We start from the raw sequence: 17,305 nt of genomic DNA on the forward strand, positions 1-17,305 counted from the left end.
ACCAGAATGCAGAGGACTAGATTTTTTTTAGAACGCTGTTCTGGGTAAAACTAAAGGTATATTTGGGCTAAATAGCTGAAAACCACATTTGGAGTGACCCTCTTGCCTGGTTTCTGGTTTACTGTAAAACATGGAGATACTGAATGTTCCCTGACCCTGGTTCAACAAAGTGCTTGAAAACTTGTTTATTTTAAGATATGTTACATGGTTGCATTGCATGTACACTAATCACATGAGCCATTATGTGTGTATGTCTAGTATCTAGTCAGGCTCTACGTGCATGCAAAGATATTTGTTTGTTTGTTTAATCCAGAGGGCAAAATTCAAAAGTTAACTTTGCATGTATATACCCAATTGATATCTTTGGGAAAGATATTTATACAAACCTCTTTTACAAGTTTTTTATATGCATCTCTATTTACTTATGTGTATATATTTGTATGTATGTATATTTCTTATGTTATATATTTATTTGCTGTATTTCTTGTAGATGCATCTCACTGCTGCATCATTTTGGTTACTCTTGTAAAACCTTGGCATTCAAGCGTTCTTTGAAAATCTTTCCTGCAATTTTTTTCCCCCCGTTTTAAACAGAAATGTAGGCCCAAATATCTACTTAATTCAGAAGTAAGTGTGCTCAAGCTGAGATTTTATGTAGAAAACTTGCCAGTTTTCTCCTTTCCCCAGGACAGATTAGTTACCTAAAGAGGATCCTCTTCCTAGAGATCCACCGAGCGGGCTGGGGATGCCACTCTTGTTCGTCACTGTCACTGGACTGCTTTTACTAGCTGGGAAGAGGTTCTGTGTTGGAGATGTCGGGGATTTGACAGGTTCAGCTGTTTTGGGTCGGGCTGAAAGATTCAGTGGCTGGGCTGCTTCATCCTACAAGAGTTTAATGTAAATAATTATTAGGAAAAGACAAATGAACACATCATTTTGCAAGCAGCAGTTACTTTACACCTCGAAGACAATACCACATTCTCCAGCAATAATAACAAAAGAAGCTAATTATCTGCCTCCTTTAAGATTCAACGAAAGGAAACCTCATTAATTTCCCAGTGTTATGCTTCTATTTACATTAACTATGTGGCTGGATCGTTCTTTTTGCCAAATTAAAATTTGAATTAGCTCACATTACAGCTTAATTTCCTAATGTGTTTTCAGAGATCTAAATTAACCTAGGGCATTTACAAAGAATTATTTAAAATTTCCAGCAGCTCAGTAATGCTTTTGCATTGGTTCTATTTCAAAAGTTCCTGGCACTATAAAAATAAGCTATATAGCTTATTTTTAAATGTATTAGAAACTAAGGAATCAGAAGTACTTCTATGAAAGAATCATTTGGAAACCCTGACAGTTCTTTGGCCCACATTTAATGCTGCTGCTAACTTATACATTCCATGTATCTTATTTTGAGTGCATGTTTTGTTTAATAAAATAATCTATGCTGTTTCCCCATAATGGAAGATAAGAATTTCACTGAATTCAAATTCCTTGACTTACTATGGTAATGAATGCATAGTATATGCATTTCAAAATATATTTTATTTTCTACTATTTAATTTTGTATATTTTACAATATTTTATTATTCAAATGTGTCATGTATTTTTGACAGATTTATGTAAAATCAAGATTTTTTTTCACATAAATGTTATTCTGCTTCTTGTTTGATACTTCTGTAATTATTTCTGTATTCTGTAATTATTTCTGCTGCATTCAGCCTTTAGTGTATCTGTATGTTTATTTGCATAAAGACAAGGAATTTTTTTTAAGGATATGTAAATCTAGTATCAGCACTTTTATATCTTTTGATACTTTTCATATGCAATTATGGAAGAAATTCTCTGTGATATGTATCTTGTTTCAGTGCTATAGGAGAATAAGTCCTTCTAAGAAATATCTTAACTTTTGGAAGAAGACTCATTCAAGCAATTAATTTCTTTGATCAGGATAGATATTCACAACGTAACCTTCTTCCCATTCTTTGAGCTTGTTCCTTCTGCTTAATACGTTAAGCAAGACAGAGCATTTGGAAAATTGTGAAACAGTGATTCTCTGTAATTAAAGAGCCCAGTAAGACAGATCTCTCATTTAAAATATGCCCAAAGCAGAATTATGCTGGATATAAGAGAATATCGTCCATATTTTAAAACACTGCACTGATCACTTCAAAGCTTAGAAAAATGTCAGAATACAATAATACACTACATTATCTCATCTTTTCCATTCTCCTTACTGTCAAGCAGCGATTTAGCAAAGTGCATCTGATCATAGACAATGCATTAAACAGGAAAATGTAACAAACAGGTATTTATAATGCCATCATATCTCCAGTTTTAAACTGTTTCCATAAAACGGCATGACATTTTTGTTCTTCCTGACCTTGCAGTGTGCACAAATGTCCACACCTGTTCAGAGTCCAAGTGAAAGCAGAAACTCAAAGGTATAAGGGACATAGTCCATTCTTGTGCTTTGTGGCCACGTTTACACACAAGCCATTTCCTTGCACAGATACAAATAGCTTCAATAAATTTCTATGAGAGTTCAGAGCCCCTTTCAGACTATGAAGTTTGCCAGACTAGGTACTGTGAGCATGTACACATAAGAATCTATGCTACCACGTTCAATTTCTAAATAATTTTCTGCCTAGTACCGATACGATCATGTGAAAAAACCTCTAAACACTGCCAGAACCTGTTTGTTTGTTCTTCATAGACAGCATTTTCATTTCTGCGAGGCAAACGAAAAGCTGGAAAACATTCTGGTCACTGACTTAAAAAAAGACCCCTATCATTACTTTTTGAAAGATCTGACTCCTGTAAAGGAATTCCATTAGTTCTATAAATAATGCATGTAGTTTATACAAACAACTGTTTAAAAACAGAGAAAATATAGAGGATTTGTTAAGCAATGCATGACCATCAAAACTGTCATGTCTTACACAGGTAACAATTTGCAAAGACAGCATATAGATACTGCTTTTATACTAGTAATTAATTTCTTCATTAGCCATTGTTATTTGTCCACATGAAGCACTTGTAGTTTAATGCAATAGTGTGCTTAATAAAAATACGAATAAAAAGGCTTCTTTTTTATTAACATATATTTCAGTCCATTCAAGTTAAATTACATAGGGAAACCCCCAAGAATTTGCATGTGGTCAATTTTGTAATAGGACTCAGCTGGCCACAAAGCTGGAATGGTATTGGCCTTGGTTCAAGGAGATATGTGCTTGAATTTAACCAGGGAAAATTTTACTCATATAGTAAAGGTTTGGTTTGGTGTAGATCCATTTGGCTCACTCACTTATGAAATTACTTTTTCACATTAAAGTAGTCAGTAGTATATTCTCAATACCATAAATCACTGGTGTTAGGTATCACTATACTATGGCAACTTTGCTGAAACAGTTGGGCTTTGCTTTTGGTGGCTTCTGTATTGACCATAACAAACTCTGCATATGTGGTAAATTTCACTGACTGCTCTCAAGCCTGGCATTGGATTACAAGAGGTAAAATATTAGACTAATACACATGTACAGTTAAGTAAAGTGAACGCTTTGCTAAATAAATGTTAGATCTGGCCATAATGGAATAGTTTTTATTTATTAGTACTCTCAGCCTAGCAAAAAAGTGTCATGGAAATTTATCAGCCCAGGCAGAAATATCTACTCACCCACACTTTACCACGATGATTGATGATAATGAAAAAATGAATGATATTTTACTCTCATGTCAAAAAATGAAAAAAAAAAAAAAGAAACCCTCACCTCAAGTGAGTAAAATCTTCCCAGGCTGATTTGAGGCTAAGGACTGTGTGCCTGTAAGGTGTTAGCAGCCAGCAAAAAAACACATTCTCTCTCTCTCTCTCTCTCCACAAAGTCACTATATGCCTTCTTTAGATCTATTTTAATAGGTCTGCATTTATAGCACTATCATTCAAATTGGTAAAACATCTGAATGTTGGTGTTTTTTTACAGTTTGAAGTAAATTGTTTCTGAGCATATTTAATCTCATGAAATTCAGAACAACCACAGGAGAACACAGCAATAAAAGCCAGCCAGTTCCACCCAAAGGTACTAGCTGCACCACAGATTTCAAGGGATGCACGATGTTCATTTCAAGCTGCTGGCAAATGCCATGTTGTAGCTGCCTGGTTCCAAGCAAGTGAGAATAAGCAGGCACAAGCATTCAGCAATGGCGCAAAACCAACAAGGAGCAGCCCGGTTGTCAGCAGCTGTGTGAAATCAGCAAAAGTCAAATCAATCTGCAGTGACACAATGTTTTCCCCGGAGTCCTGCCTTAGATCTTATTTTTATGTGAAGCTTTTTCCAAAGTTGTAGAATAAGTACAGCTAGAGATTTGTAAAATAATTAGAAGATCTACAGTCTCTCTCTTGCCCTAACAATATAAGCTGGCACCGTATTTTAAGATAGTCAAAAGTTCAACGTGAAACAATTCATGAAATGGACGCCATTTATGCACATAACTAGATTACAAACTGAAATCTTGAAAATATCACATTTTACTGATGAATCTGTTGTGCTGCCTATGGTAGGAAGAGGGATGCCTGGTATTTTTGGAAGTAAGAAGTGAATGCTTTCTCTTCCCTTCTCTATACTGATAATACAGCACTAAAACTGAACATTTTATTTGAATATTGAAGAACTTTCATGCGGTTCAACTTCCAACTGTAAAACAATTAAATAGACCATTTAATTTCACTGCCCTTTCCAGACACTGACTTTTTTCTTTACTGAAAAATACCTTAACTTGAGTTACCGGGCTGGTCCCTCTCTTCTCATTTTTCATCCCAGTGGGTGAGAGTGCCCCTGTTGTATTTGGTGGCTGTGGAGTAGATGGCATTTTGGCTCCAGGAGAAACCTGCATGCTTGCCAGCTGAGCTGCATACAGTTGCTGGAAGACAAGAAGATATACAATATATTCCTGCAAAATTCCTAAAAAAAGAAGCTGTAAATGTACATAATTTTTATTGCTCTGCTGTTTCTTCTCTTAAAGGAATTATAGATTTTTTTCAGCACTTCCTTGTTTGTGGCTTTTCCCCTCTTGTTATTTTCAAAAAGAAAAAAAAAAGACTGGGAAACTCCCACACACCAGTATCTTTTTTCTTAATTTGACTTTTAGCTGATTTTTTTTTTTCCTTCTTGCTAATGATGGTCATGGTAATGAGTAGAAGGTTATACTGTGCCTGAATATTAAAAACAAAATTGGCAAAATTATAAGGCTGTTTATGAAAAGGAGGTATAAACCCCTGTCAGAAACAACAATGCTTCAGGTCTTTCTGTTCTTACCCAGAAATTACCTACCAACTCCAGAACCTCTACTGGGAGCTGACATAGGAATCGTTTGCTACCAAAAGGCAATGCTGCATCTCCTCTAGATAGCAATGAAAGTTAAAATAGGCAACAGAGTGTGTCTCCATCTCGGTGTACAGTGATTGCTATAACTTCTACAAATGCTAATAAGGAATGTAGGCCTTAAAAATTCCTGTAAATAGTGATGAAAATAGAAAAACACCCTCATGGAACTTTTCAAAAAGTTTAACTGAAACATAATAAAAGATTTATATATTAAAATAAACTATTCCTACCAATCTAAAGTGTTTACTGAACAAAAACAAATAGGTTTAATTTCCTTCCAGTGACCAAATTTAAACCCTCACCTTGAATTAGCATCAGCAATAATTCTTCCACCGTAAACAGGGAAGATCCTAATCCCTCTTCTACACATAAATCTATATAAACTTTGCCTTATTAGTGAGAAAAAAGCCAGGTGGTTTGTATGTAATTTCCAACATTACTATCATTCAGATGGACAAATAAAAAAAATTACAGTAATCAAAAGCAGACCTTTCAGCACATGTAATTAAATGAAAGCTTAATAAAGAATAATTTGCAAGAGCCAGATGTGCTTATGTCATAATTGTTGCTTTCTTTGGAACAATTTTTCTAATGTAACAAGCCTCCACAGAAATAAAAGTTACAAAATACTGTAAGCTCAGCGACTGAGTGGCTAGACAAATGCATGAAGGAGGGGCAGAGTCAGACCTCTGGGTGACAAATGAAAACTCTTGTTTGTTTGTTTGTTTATTTCCTGCCACCCCTTTTCAATACCACACAGAGGCTACAAAAGGATCACAGATCAATATTTTTAAATCAATGATGTTTAAATATTTTGGTTAAAGTACTATTTTTTTCTGCGCTAGAAAACTGGAAAAATTTCCCAGCTTTTGACGATGTCCTGGAGAATGAAAATGAAGCTTTGTATACAATAGTAAGTGGGGGTATTTTTTCCCCTACGACTGGGATCTTACCCCTTTTAGCATATTCTTCAGGTCAATCTATGCTTGCTTAATAGGATGCTCTGTTTTTGTGAGAGTAAGAAGCACATTTCACAAACTTCTGAAAGCCTGCACATTCTCAGCTCAGAAATAATCAGGCACTGTATTATGAAAGAGACGATACAATAAACTTGAATACAATTTAAAGACAAAACCCAAAGATTATAATGGCTTTCTCACTGTTCTGTACTTTGTCTATTAAAATCCTTTTCCTTTTTTTTTTTTTTTTTTTAAATTAGGAACCTATTTAACATCTGCTTCAACTATCTGGGGGAGATGACTTAGATTTCACTAAAAGTAGACTAAAGCTTTAGTACTTAATGTAGCGTGTATTGCACTTTCAAGAGCGGGAAAGGAATGCTATGTAAAAACAAATCCAGGTTTATCAATTAAAGTTTAAAAGAATTTCCTTCTCCCTTCTCAGGTAAGCCATCAGGGCAAAAAAGGCGGGGTATGAGATATTCTTTCTACAATATTCAGTCTTTCTTAGAGGATAAAAGTCGATAGTTAATGATGGCAAGCAGCATAGTGTGGTGGGTTGACCCAGGCTGGCTGCCAGCCACCCAGCCAACCGCTCTCTGCCTCCACCTACTCAACAGGATAGCACAGAAAATAAGATGGAAAAGCTCATGGGTCGAGATAAAGACAGGGAGATCACTTACCAGTTACCATCATGGGCAAAACAGACTTGGCTTGGGGAAAATTAATTTAATTTATTGCCAATTTCAATGGAGTTGGATGGTGAGAAACACAGACAAAAACTAAAATCCCCCATCCCTGCCATTTTCCCAGGCTCAGCTTCACTCCTTCATTGTTGGCTCCTGAACCTCCTCCCCATCCAGCCTGGCAGCTGGCAGGGCTGTTCCTCACATTTTGTCCCTCTCTCCTTGCTGCCTGTGTGGCATTTTGCCCTTTCTGGAGTACATTTTCCCAGAGGTGCCACCAGCTTGGCTGTTGGGCTCTGCTGTGCCCTGTGGTGGGGCCGTTGTGGAACCAGCTGAAGCTGGCTCGGTCCAGCATGGGGCATCCCCCGGCTGCCTCTCCTCACAGCGGTCACCTCGCAGCCCCCGCCACTGCCAGCACCTGGTCACCGACACTGGGCATGTAAGGCAGATGGAGCTTGTAGCCCAGTTAGCCATGACAAGTAAGCAAAGGTATGTTTATCATCTCTAAAAGCTGCAGCCCACGGTGTAGCTGTATCTTGGCCAGATATCTCAAGATCAACGCGAAGAGAGAGACACGTGACACTGGTCTGAGAAGGCCTCGTCAGTGACCTAGTACCTGAGTCCCAGCAGAACTGGCAACTGAAACGTCCACAGCACTTTAAGGGTCACAGAGATAGCAACAAGAAAAGCGGGCTGTTATAGTGACTATCTAGGAAGCTGTTTGATTTTGGAAACGCAAAGATTAAAAGCAGAATAAAATTAGAACTATACACCACTCCCCTCCCAGTGTGTTGAGGGCTGTATTGGCTGCACTGCAAGTAGCATGAGGAAGAAATGTTTCTAAAGGGAGACAGAGAATTTTGTCATTTACATATACGTGTGTGTGTATAATTCATCACTGTGTTACTCCAAGGTCATAGTACTGGCTTTAGCCTGGCATTTCTATAAATTTGTTTTACACCATAAAAGCAAATGTAAAAATAAGTAACAGTAATTAGCTTTCTGGTTTGCTTAGACTTTAAAACAAAGCTGTTCCATAAATGAGTGCAAATTTTGCAAGAATTCACGCTAGCGCTAGCAACACGGCCGTGTGGACTGGGAGGCTGTATAATTTCTTTTAAATACCAGTTTGTATGGGGAGCTAGCCAGCCTGGAAAAATATGTGCATGCCACCGTTGCAGGGAAAAAAAAGGATATTTTTGCAAATACCACTGTTGTGGCTCGAAATGGCAATTTAGGACCTCACATTGAGATGGTCAGGTTGTGAAGCTTTTATTTGCAAGATCAAGGAGGGGGAAAAAACCCAAACATTGAATGAATGTTGATTGTTAGCTTTTAATGCTCAAAAGCAAAAGTTTCAATGGATTTTCTCAATCGAAATTCTAACCTACTGACTATTGAGTAGTGACTAAAAAAATTAACCTACCTCAAACACTGAAACATATTTTCTTTTCAGTGTATGTCTAGCACATAAAGAGAAGAGCATTTCATAACCCTTATGCCAACCACTGACTCAGAAGGCTCTTGATTACAAATTAGATATTCAAAACCATCAAGTATTCATGATTGTTGTAAGAAGTCTTAAAAATGTATAGCCTGGTTTTTATTTTTTTAAAAGGTCACTAAGATTCTTACAATCCAGTTCCCAGCATCTAAATATAAGTAGTGCTGATTTTGAGTTACTGAGTGCTTCTGCATAGTTAACAATTTTGAAAACCAGCTCACTTAAGCTAAGTGAGCAAGGATGTAGTTTTACGGTTTTCAGAACCAGGTTTCTTCTAATGTGATCTGACACTGAAGAGTGGGATCTTGAAATGCTGCAAGTCTCACTTAAGGCAATGGCAAGTGAAGTCTCACATTTAGGCACCTATGAACTTACAGGCTTATGGACTTAAGCACTTGTTACTGAAACTCTATTCCAGCTGTAATCAACTAAAAATCTGAGGGGAATTTATGAAAGTTGGAGGTCCCTATGAGTCTGAATGATGTTCATCTACCCCAAAAAATATTACAGAAAGCGCTGTAGTCAGCATGCGTACAGCACAGCACAAGTACATACTGATTTTTTTACCTGGAAACAGCAGAATTCATACTAAGCCTTTGCTATATCTTAGAGCTACCTTCCAAGAAGAATTGAATAACTAACAAAAATGATAATCCGGGGGGGGGGGGGGGGGGGGGGGGGGGGGGGGGGGGGGGGGGGGGGCTGGGGGGCGGGTGGTGGTGGTATTTTCTGCTTCAGAAATTGCCTATGGCATTTGATGAATTATTTCCATTTCACTCTTTTTATAAAAAGTATCATCCACGATCTAAAATTTGTCAAAAAAACTATGAACTAATAATAGAGCATCTTGGCTGATCCAAATGTTAAAACCTTTCTTAACGCCATCTAAGTTTCACAATGCCTTTGCGAGATATTTTCACGATACAGAAGGATAACTGCCTTCGCTGCCAGTGTTCATTCATGCCTTGCCAGAAGACAAAGACCTTAGGCTCACATATCCCTCACACAGGTTTCAACATTTTTTCAATAGTTTTTCAACTAGTTTTTTCAACTAGCTTTCAATAATCAAAACTCTTTCATTAGCTCAGGTCCCTTTCCCATATGACTTCTTGCTTGCACTTAGGCCTGTGATATTCCTACACACGTGCCCTGTTGAATGACACTGAGCACAGCAAAAGAGCACAGAGCAAAGCTTTATATGCACCAGATGTTTCCTTTTTTTTACAACAGGAATACTGATACTTACACCTCTTAGGCTGCAGCATCTGTGTCTAAACGAATGAATAAAGGTGAAGAACTTGGAGAATCAAATGTTACAGAAGTAACACATGGTGAGGAAAATAGAATGGGCCTTAAATCAACACAGTTAGGGGAGATTTACACTGACAACAACTTGTTAACTTTGTGACAGGCTGTTTTACCACCTAACACAGAATTATGATAATCATAACCTTCTTATCAGTGGCTTGTCAATGACAGGCCTTATGGAAAAAGTTTGTTTAGAGAAGATATTTCAATAAAGAGAAAGCGATCAACTGCTGCATAGGAGAGAGGCAGTTTCTTTAGATATATGATCCCAGGGAGGAAATGGAGAGAGCAGTTGCACTTGTATGTACAGGAACAAAAAGGCAAGAGCTAGATATTTCAACTGGCTGCTTTGGTGAGGGAGAATATGGTCACAGCAGTGGGGATACAATTCAGTTGCTATCCTTTGCGGCAGAATTCTGAAGAAACTACAGCAAAGCCATATGTGAAATAAGGAGATAAGAGAGAGTGGTTGCAATAGTCAGCGTAGCAGATAATCAAAGTGCAGGTGATGAGGGCTGGCCTAGCACAGTGAATTGCAATGGGTGTACTTGGAAGATGCCCCAAAAAGAATTTCAGTAGAAGGAGGCTTGATTCAAGGAGAAAGAAGGGATCTGTTCTAGAAACATATATCCTTTTATTTTGTTTTACTAAAAGATTTATGACTAAAATGAAAAGACATTTTCCTTTTTCTGTATTTGTATGTTATTTCTCCAAAGGTGCTAGAAATTATTTTTTTTAACTCAGAAACAAATGTTAAATTTTATGGACCCTGATTAATTCTAAAGTTTTCCATTACTAAAAATGCAAGTCCTATGTTATATCTTCAACAAATACATTTGCTACAGTAAATGAAACTGAACAATAAAACTACTGAGAATCAAGTGAGAATCCTTATTTGTCAGCATTTTAAATGAATTGTGCAAAGCTGAAATATCTTATTTATAGAGATGAAAGTTCAGCTATTTAGACAATGAGTAATTTGGTTTCTAAAGATAAAAACTCTAAGGAGTGACTGCAAGTGCTGTTGAAATCCTGCACTACAAGAGGTAATGCAGTTATTTTTTTCCATAGTATATTTAGTACATAGTGTTGCAAAGCTGTAATTCCAGAATTTTCCTTCCGAGTATATAACATGCAATAATACTACTTAGAACTGTCTGATCACAAAGGGTTTTTACAAGCTCACCAAAACCAGCAACATCTTTACTATTTCCAGTGCACATTTCTGAAAAGAAGCTGCCCAAAACAAAAAATCCCACCTTCAGTGGGACTGCTTATTTTTTATTATTGGTGTAGACATGCTTAAAATAAGCTTGATGTCAAACAGATTAAAGGAAACAGAGTCTCTGAAAAAGTTTTTCTTCTGTTTGGAGGAAGAATGGATTGGTGCTCAAACCCATGTTTTGGGTGTCATAGATAATAACTATGGAAGTAAAGGTTGAGTGCTGACCTGAGCTCGATGTCACTGGTATAGCCTTCGGCAGTTCAGGCAAGGTAACCTTTTCAAAAAGCAGTGCAGAAGCATAAATATCCTACTCAAAAATTTCACACACATCTTAATCTAAGCGCAAGAACTGTTTCTAAAGTAACAGTAGCTGTACTTACACCTTCCTATTTTTGTATATAAAAGTCATTTTTTGTATTGGCATGTCTTTTGTACCAAATATGTTCAGTGACTAACACTGCAGTTGAGACCTCTACTATAGCACCAAAGTAAGAAATGGGGTTATTGGCTTATGTATATATATTTTTTAAAAAGCACGTGGTTGTTTTTATCTTTGTTTTAAGATGATTTTTATGCAGATCCTTAGAGTGAGAGGTAGTTTAACAGAAAATGACATCCACAAACACAAGACAGCCTAAGTAACTCATCAGCAGCTTAACCATGTGACAAACCCAGGGGCAACTCGAAGGCAGCTACTGCCTGTGGAGTCTGCCAAGAAGCCAGATGCCATCACCAGAAAAACACCTTCCACAGCTCAGCATCTGTGTCCTAGCAATGCTCTCTGCACAAAAGGAAAAGGAGGAGGAGGAGAAAGAGAAGGAAAGGTGCATATAAAGTCGTTAATGGAAATGTACATACACATGAAAGCAACCCTTATTTGAATTTAAAAATCTAAAACTTGGAAAAATCAAAGCTTTTGCTGATGAAAACAAAATCCCTTCAAATTAATAGATAGAATATTTTATGCTAAAAGTGTATGTTTTCTTTTGTTTTACTATATATCTGTCCAGGCGCTACCTGTTAAAACAGTGTAATTTATAAATTTGTTTTGATCAAAGTTGGATGTCTCAGTAGCACTTTGTCAGTTTGTTCTAAGAAAAATGTTAACAAATCAAAATACAGTGAGTTTTACAGATCTGCTAGTACTGTGGGCCAGACCCTCCTCTGATTTTCATGTGTGCCACCACATAGATAATAGTAGCTTACTATTTAAGAACCAACAAGTATGCAACATCAACTTAACTCACAAGTTTATGCTAAATAACTGAGAACTATTTGGCTTTACATGGGAATATTTGAAATGGCGTCGATCAAGTATAGCTACATGAAGTTGGAGTAACAATTAGGGAAAAAGTGTTTAATTTAGAAATATGATAAATAAGTACATGATAAAAAGTAACAATACACTGCAAATACTTCTTTTTTTCTACAGAACCCAAGTGTCATAATATATGAACATGGTTTCCTTTTGACAGCATCATTCCTTTCTTTCCCCTGTTTGTACATGCCTAACTTATCCATAGTGGACATAACATTCTGATTTTAAACACCCTTGTATCACCCTACCGCAGAGTCTGTTCATTGTTAGAGTGTGAATAGCCTCTACTTCTTATAATAATGTACCAAATACCTTTGCAAAAAGGCCCTAAGGTGTAACATTAACAGGCAGCTAATGAATTATCATAACTAATGTCTGACAAAGATTTTTGCAGTGATTATTTATGCACTTGTTGGCTAATGTGCTCTCAGATTTATTAAAGCCTGGTATGTGCAAACAAACTGTATTTGTGAAAATACAAATAATACATTTTGTAGTCACAGATGGAGTTAGAAGACTTCAGTTTTCCCTATATGTTCAGGTGTGCACCTACTGAAAAAAAAGTCTTTCTTAGCTAAGAGAATGATTTTACCCGTTATTCATATTCATTCATTTCAGGTTCTTTGAACTATTAACACCAGTAATTTCAGTGTCTGTCAGTTGCTATTCTATATATTGTCAAGGGAAATTTTTATGTGGCCCTAAATTCCACTTAATTCCTGTCTCCTTAGGAGATACACATGCCTGTTTTGCTTCTCTCTCAAGCTGCAAAGTAACAGATACCTAATTTCACCACTGAGTGTCGGCTGGTTCCAACTCCTTTTGCTGACCACAAATTCGCTGTACTGGTTCAGAAAAAGAAAAATCACTCTCATCGCTTCTACTGCCCTGCTGCGGATAATGGCCAACCCATATCGAAAATAAAAGCATCTCTACACATTTTAGATACTGTAGCTTGTATTTTTGTAGTACTGCAGAGTGAAGATCCCCTTATGCAAAATAACAGCTTTATTTTGTTAAAAGGGCCTAACTTTAAGTGGACCATGGAATATTTATGGCTCTCAGTAGTCCTTTGAAAGAGTTATCTTATGTTTTTATGCCGATCATGGGTCAGAGGTTCAAATCAGCACTTCTTTCTGTCACTCCTTATATGTTTTACTATAATTTACAGCTCAGCAAGAGGACTCATAAAACAAAAGTGTCTATTTTACTTCAGCAACTAATTCCAGCTAATCAAAGCTTTCCAGCAAAACAACCCAGCATGAAACTCTGCGTGGAAAATATGCAGAGAACAAAGCGTTTTGTCAAATAACACATCTCATGATGTAAACACATATGTCTCTTATAGGAAATTTTATCGCTTCCACATTATCGGCACACAAAAGGAGCATTCTTGTCACAGACCTGGTGCGACTGTGGAGCCATCGTCATTGGAAACAAGAGCCTGATTAGGTTCCCACACAGATATGAATAGATTTTCTTTTTTTAGTGTAATACTGCCTTTCTTATTTCTTAAACAGACTAGTAATTGTGGCTGTAAAAACAGTGAATTGTGTTTGGACGACATTTGTTTCTTCACTTTTTTTTTTTAGCTACCCAATGACACCAATTATCCCATATGGTTGTCCTCTTCTGGAAAGTCTGAGTTAATCCACAGCTGTGAAGATGAAGACGCACCCAGCAGGCTCTAAATCTGGTGGGTCTCTTGTCTGTTAATAAAGTCCACAGTCTGCTGGACAGATGTTAAGAGGATCTGTTAAATAAGTCAGTGACAAAGACCCGAACTTCTATTGGGAAAAATAATTCGCAAAAACATATCTATTCTTCATAGATTTTCATCTCTCGCCTCATCTTTTGGAGAAGCAAATTTTCATTACTTGATAGAGGAGTCCCACAGCACATATAATAGGTCCTGCTCAAAATATAGATGGACTAAATGATTGCATCGGCATGTGTTCTGAAGAAATGATAGATCTTTTTGTCCTTGACTTATTCTTGCATGCTGTGGTTCCTGCACTATTATTTTAAGTTTGGTTTTATTCTTCATAGTATGGGCTTCTATTGGGAAAGCCTGAATAAGTATTGTCAGCTATAAAATATCTCCTTAAATTTTTAATGTAATGGGAAATGTAAACTGAAGATGAAATTACCATTTGACTAATTTTTCTTTAAATGTTATTAACATTGCTTATTCTTAAATAAAGGGATTACAGATAATACGTTCTGGCCCCAAGGCTCATGCTGATGTTCTGGGGAAAAAAAACCAAAAAACGAACAAGCAAAAAAAGTGGAATGAGAAGATCCACGTTTAGAGACTTCCTCACTCACTCACTTTTCCCTATGCCCAGCTGTTTAGCATCATGGCCTGACAGCACAGACATCTAATCCCAAAGTCTCTCTCAGTTACAGTCGTGTAGATTTGGAGAAATGCTACAGAGCTAAAATATATGCACCATTGCAATAAAGAACTAACTTGTCTTCAGGCACATGTGCATTAAGGTGCTCTTAAGATCATTTCTGTTTCGTCTGCGAACTGTATTTCTCATTCTTTTGACCTCATCCTGCTTTGACGTAATGAAGTAGAAAAGGCCATAAAAACAGCTCACTCTGTTTTGCTGCCTAAATGCAGGCAACTCTCATTTAGGCATTGTTCCTGAGATCGTGCCCCTTAGAAATCAAATGGCTTTGATTTCATTGAATTATGACAATTAAATACAATCTCTCAGCAACTGCCTGTTCACAACCTGTTTACTGTAAAGCTGTGGGCAAAGCCAAGAAAGAATGCTTAGAGAGGAAATAAATTATCAATCACTGCAAGTAGCTAAGAAAATGTATATAATTTGGCACCTAGCAGTTGCCTCTGTGATATTGTATTTGCTTCCTTTTAGGAAGTAAAGATGTTGGTTTATTAGTTTTACAGCACCTTGACAGGTTTCCAAGATATGATGTCATCCAATCACCCTATGAGGCTGCTGGGAATTTTTAATGAGACAGCATCAAAATTGTGAAAGAAAAGTTTACTCTCTGCAAAAAATATGAATTCAAAAATGTATCCTAAAATTTTTATACAATTAAAGTTCAGACAGTACATTAGGTATCTTATATCACCATTGAATAGATGTAACATTGGCTCTGTGAAATAAAATAACTACTCAGCTCACAAGTGTCAGAGTCTGTGATATTTAAATGAGACTTCCTATTTCCTCCAATGTGACAGAGTCAAAAATCTAACCCTGTAAAGGGTTGGTACTGGTCCTAAGTCCCCCAGAGAGAAAACTATATTTCTGCCACGCCAGAAAAGAGCAAAGGGCAGGCCAAAAGCTGACCAGGGGGAACAGAGTAACAGCTACGGAAAAAAAAAATAAATAAATTGAAAGCCTTCCATAGCGAATATGGAGCTCTTGCTTTCTGAAGAGCAATTCCCTTGTGAAGCCACTGACTGGAGGGAGAGGCAAAAATCCTCACTGACTTGGCGGTTGTGTCTCACCTCATTTCACTCCTTTTTTTTTTTCTTTTTTTCTTTCTCCCCCTTTCCAAACAGACTGAGTGTTGGTCTGCTGAGAATACGATGCTAAGCCACTTTTCCTGCAGAGTTTTTAAACTGGGCCTCTGAGAAAGGGTTTGATACAATTCAATGACTGAAGTAATACCTTTGTCCATCTGAGCATTAAATGGCCCATTGAAATACAGCTTAGTTAGAAAGAATTTCAGTAAATGGTGCTTTCTAATTTTTTTTTTTATTATTATTATTCCTCTCCCAACAGATTACAGCCTGGATCTGAAAATGCAGTTCAATCACTTTTGGTTGCCTCTCAGGGTCAGGCCTTTAGCCAGTGTTAATTAAATATAACCCCTTTAGAATACTGGAGGTTAAATGAGAGCAACAAACTGGTCGTCTTCAAAATATTACCTCATGCTCTCCAAAAAGCTGTAATCTGTTTGGGAGGGCCCTCATTTAAACACATTGGTCTTAACAATGAAAATTTATCGGGGGGGGGGGGGGGGGGGGGAAGGGGGGGAAATCCATGCTAAATTCTATTTTGTCCGACAGCTAGTAATCACAAAGCATTAAACACCTATTTCCATGCAATATACTATGTCTATTGTGTTTAAATAACACACATCATAAAAGAAAGTGCTGCAGCAGACAATTTAGGCTGTAGCAGCACATACAGCACAATTTTCAACTTGATAAAGTGAAACTATAAAGAATCAATGCATAAGTCAGACAGCTTCCATACCTAATATTCTTCCCTGCAGCTATTAGAAGTTCACATTTTTGTCTCTAGTAGGCATGAACATTAGTATACCTTCAATTTCATGTCTTCAGTCACATTTTGTTGTCTGTTCCATACAATTTGACCAGACCATGAAATTGGAAAGTAGCTGACATTGTCTTTTTTCATCTTAATGATTTTAAATGTGAAAGGGAGGTTTTTCTGTAAGCTATTTGTTTACTGCTTTGTAAAAAGTTTCCTAAAGTATTCATAACAATTTTACTATTAAATTAGTTGAAAGAAAGCTTTTTAATACATGGTAATTAGTCTTGTCTTTCTGAACATGACTTTACTGTAAATACTCCTCCTTGACTATCCCTTTGTCCCAAGATTCCTTAGAAGAACGCAACCAAGCGATAATTCAGCATTATTGCTGCTTCAGTGCACTAATCGCTTAAAGAGCAGCAAGGACCCTATGTTCACTGCCACAAGGCTCCTACAGCCTCCTGGCCTAAGGCAGGCTTCCCAGCCCAGCAGCATCCAGATGTCAAGAGGAATATCCAGGTCCTGATGCAGCATGCCGCTCCATTCCAGTATGGCCTAAACATCTGTTTCATCTGCTGGCGTGCAACCTGCTGAATACACTGAGACTGCCGCACAAAGTAGGGAATTGAATGAGGATGGGAGCGAAATACTGCAGTTGCACA

General features: G+C 37.2%; 1 protein-coding gene across 6 annotated transcripts in view; it reads right to left on the minus strand.

Moving 5' to 3' along the window:
• SOX6 (SRY-box transcription factor 6) overlaps window positions 1–17,305 on the minus strand; it is a 378,275-nt gene that overhangs the window by 61,309 nt on the left and 299,661 nt on the right. For all 6 annotated transcript variants that reach the window (XM_050897879.1, XM_050897880.1, XM_050897883.1 and 3 more), the window contains 2 exons: window positions 4,768–4,917; window positions 702–882 (listed from right to left, as the gene is read on the minus strand). In XM_050897879.1, the coding sequence (XP_050753836.1) occupies window positions 702–882; window positions 4,768–4,917 (331 nt within the window). The remainder of the gene's footprint in view (window positions 1–701; window positions 883–4,767; window positions 4,918–17,305) is intronic.

The sequence above is a fragment of the Gymnogyps californianus genome, chromosome 5 (assembly GCF_018139145.2).
Source record: "Gymnogyps californianus isolate 813 chromosome 5, ASM1813914v2, whole genome shotgun sequence".
NCBI lineage: Eukaryota > Metazoa > Chordata > Aves > Accipitriformes > Cathartidae > Gymnogyps > Gymnogyps californianus.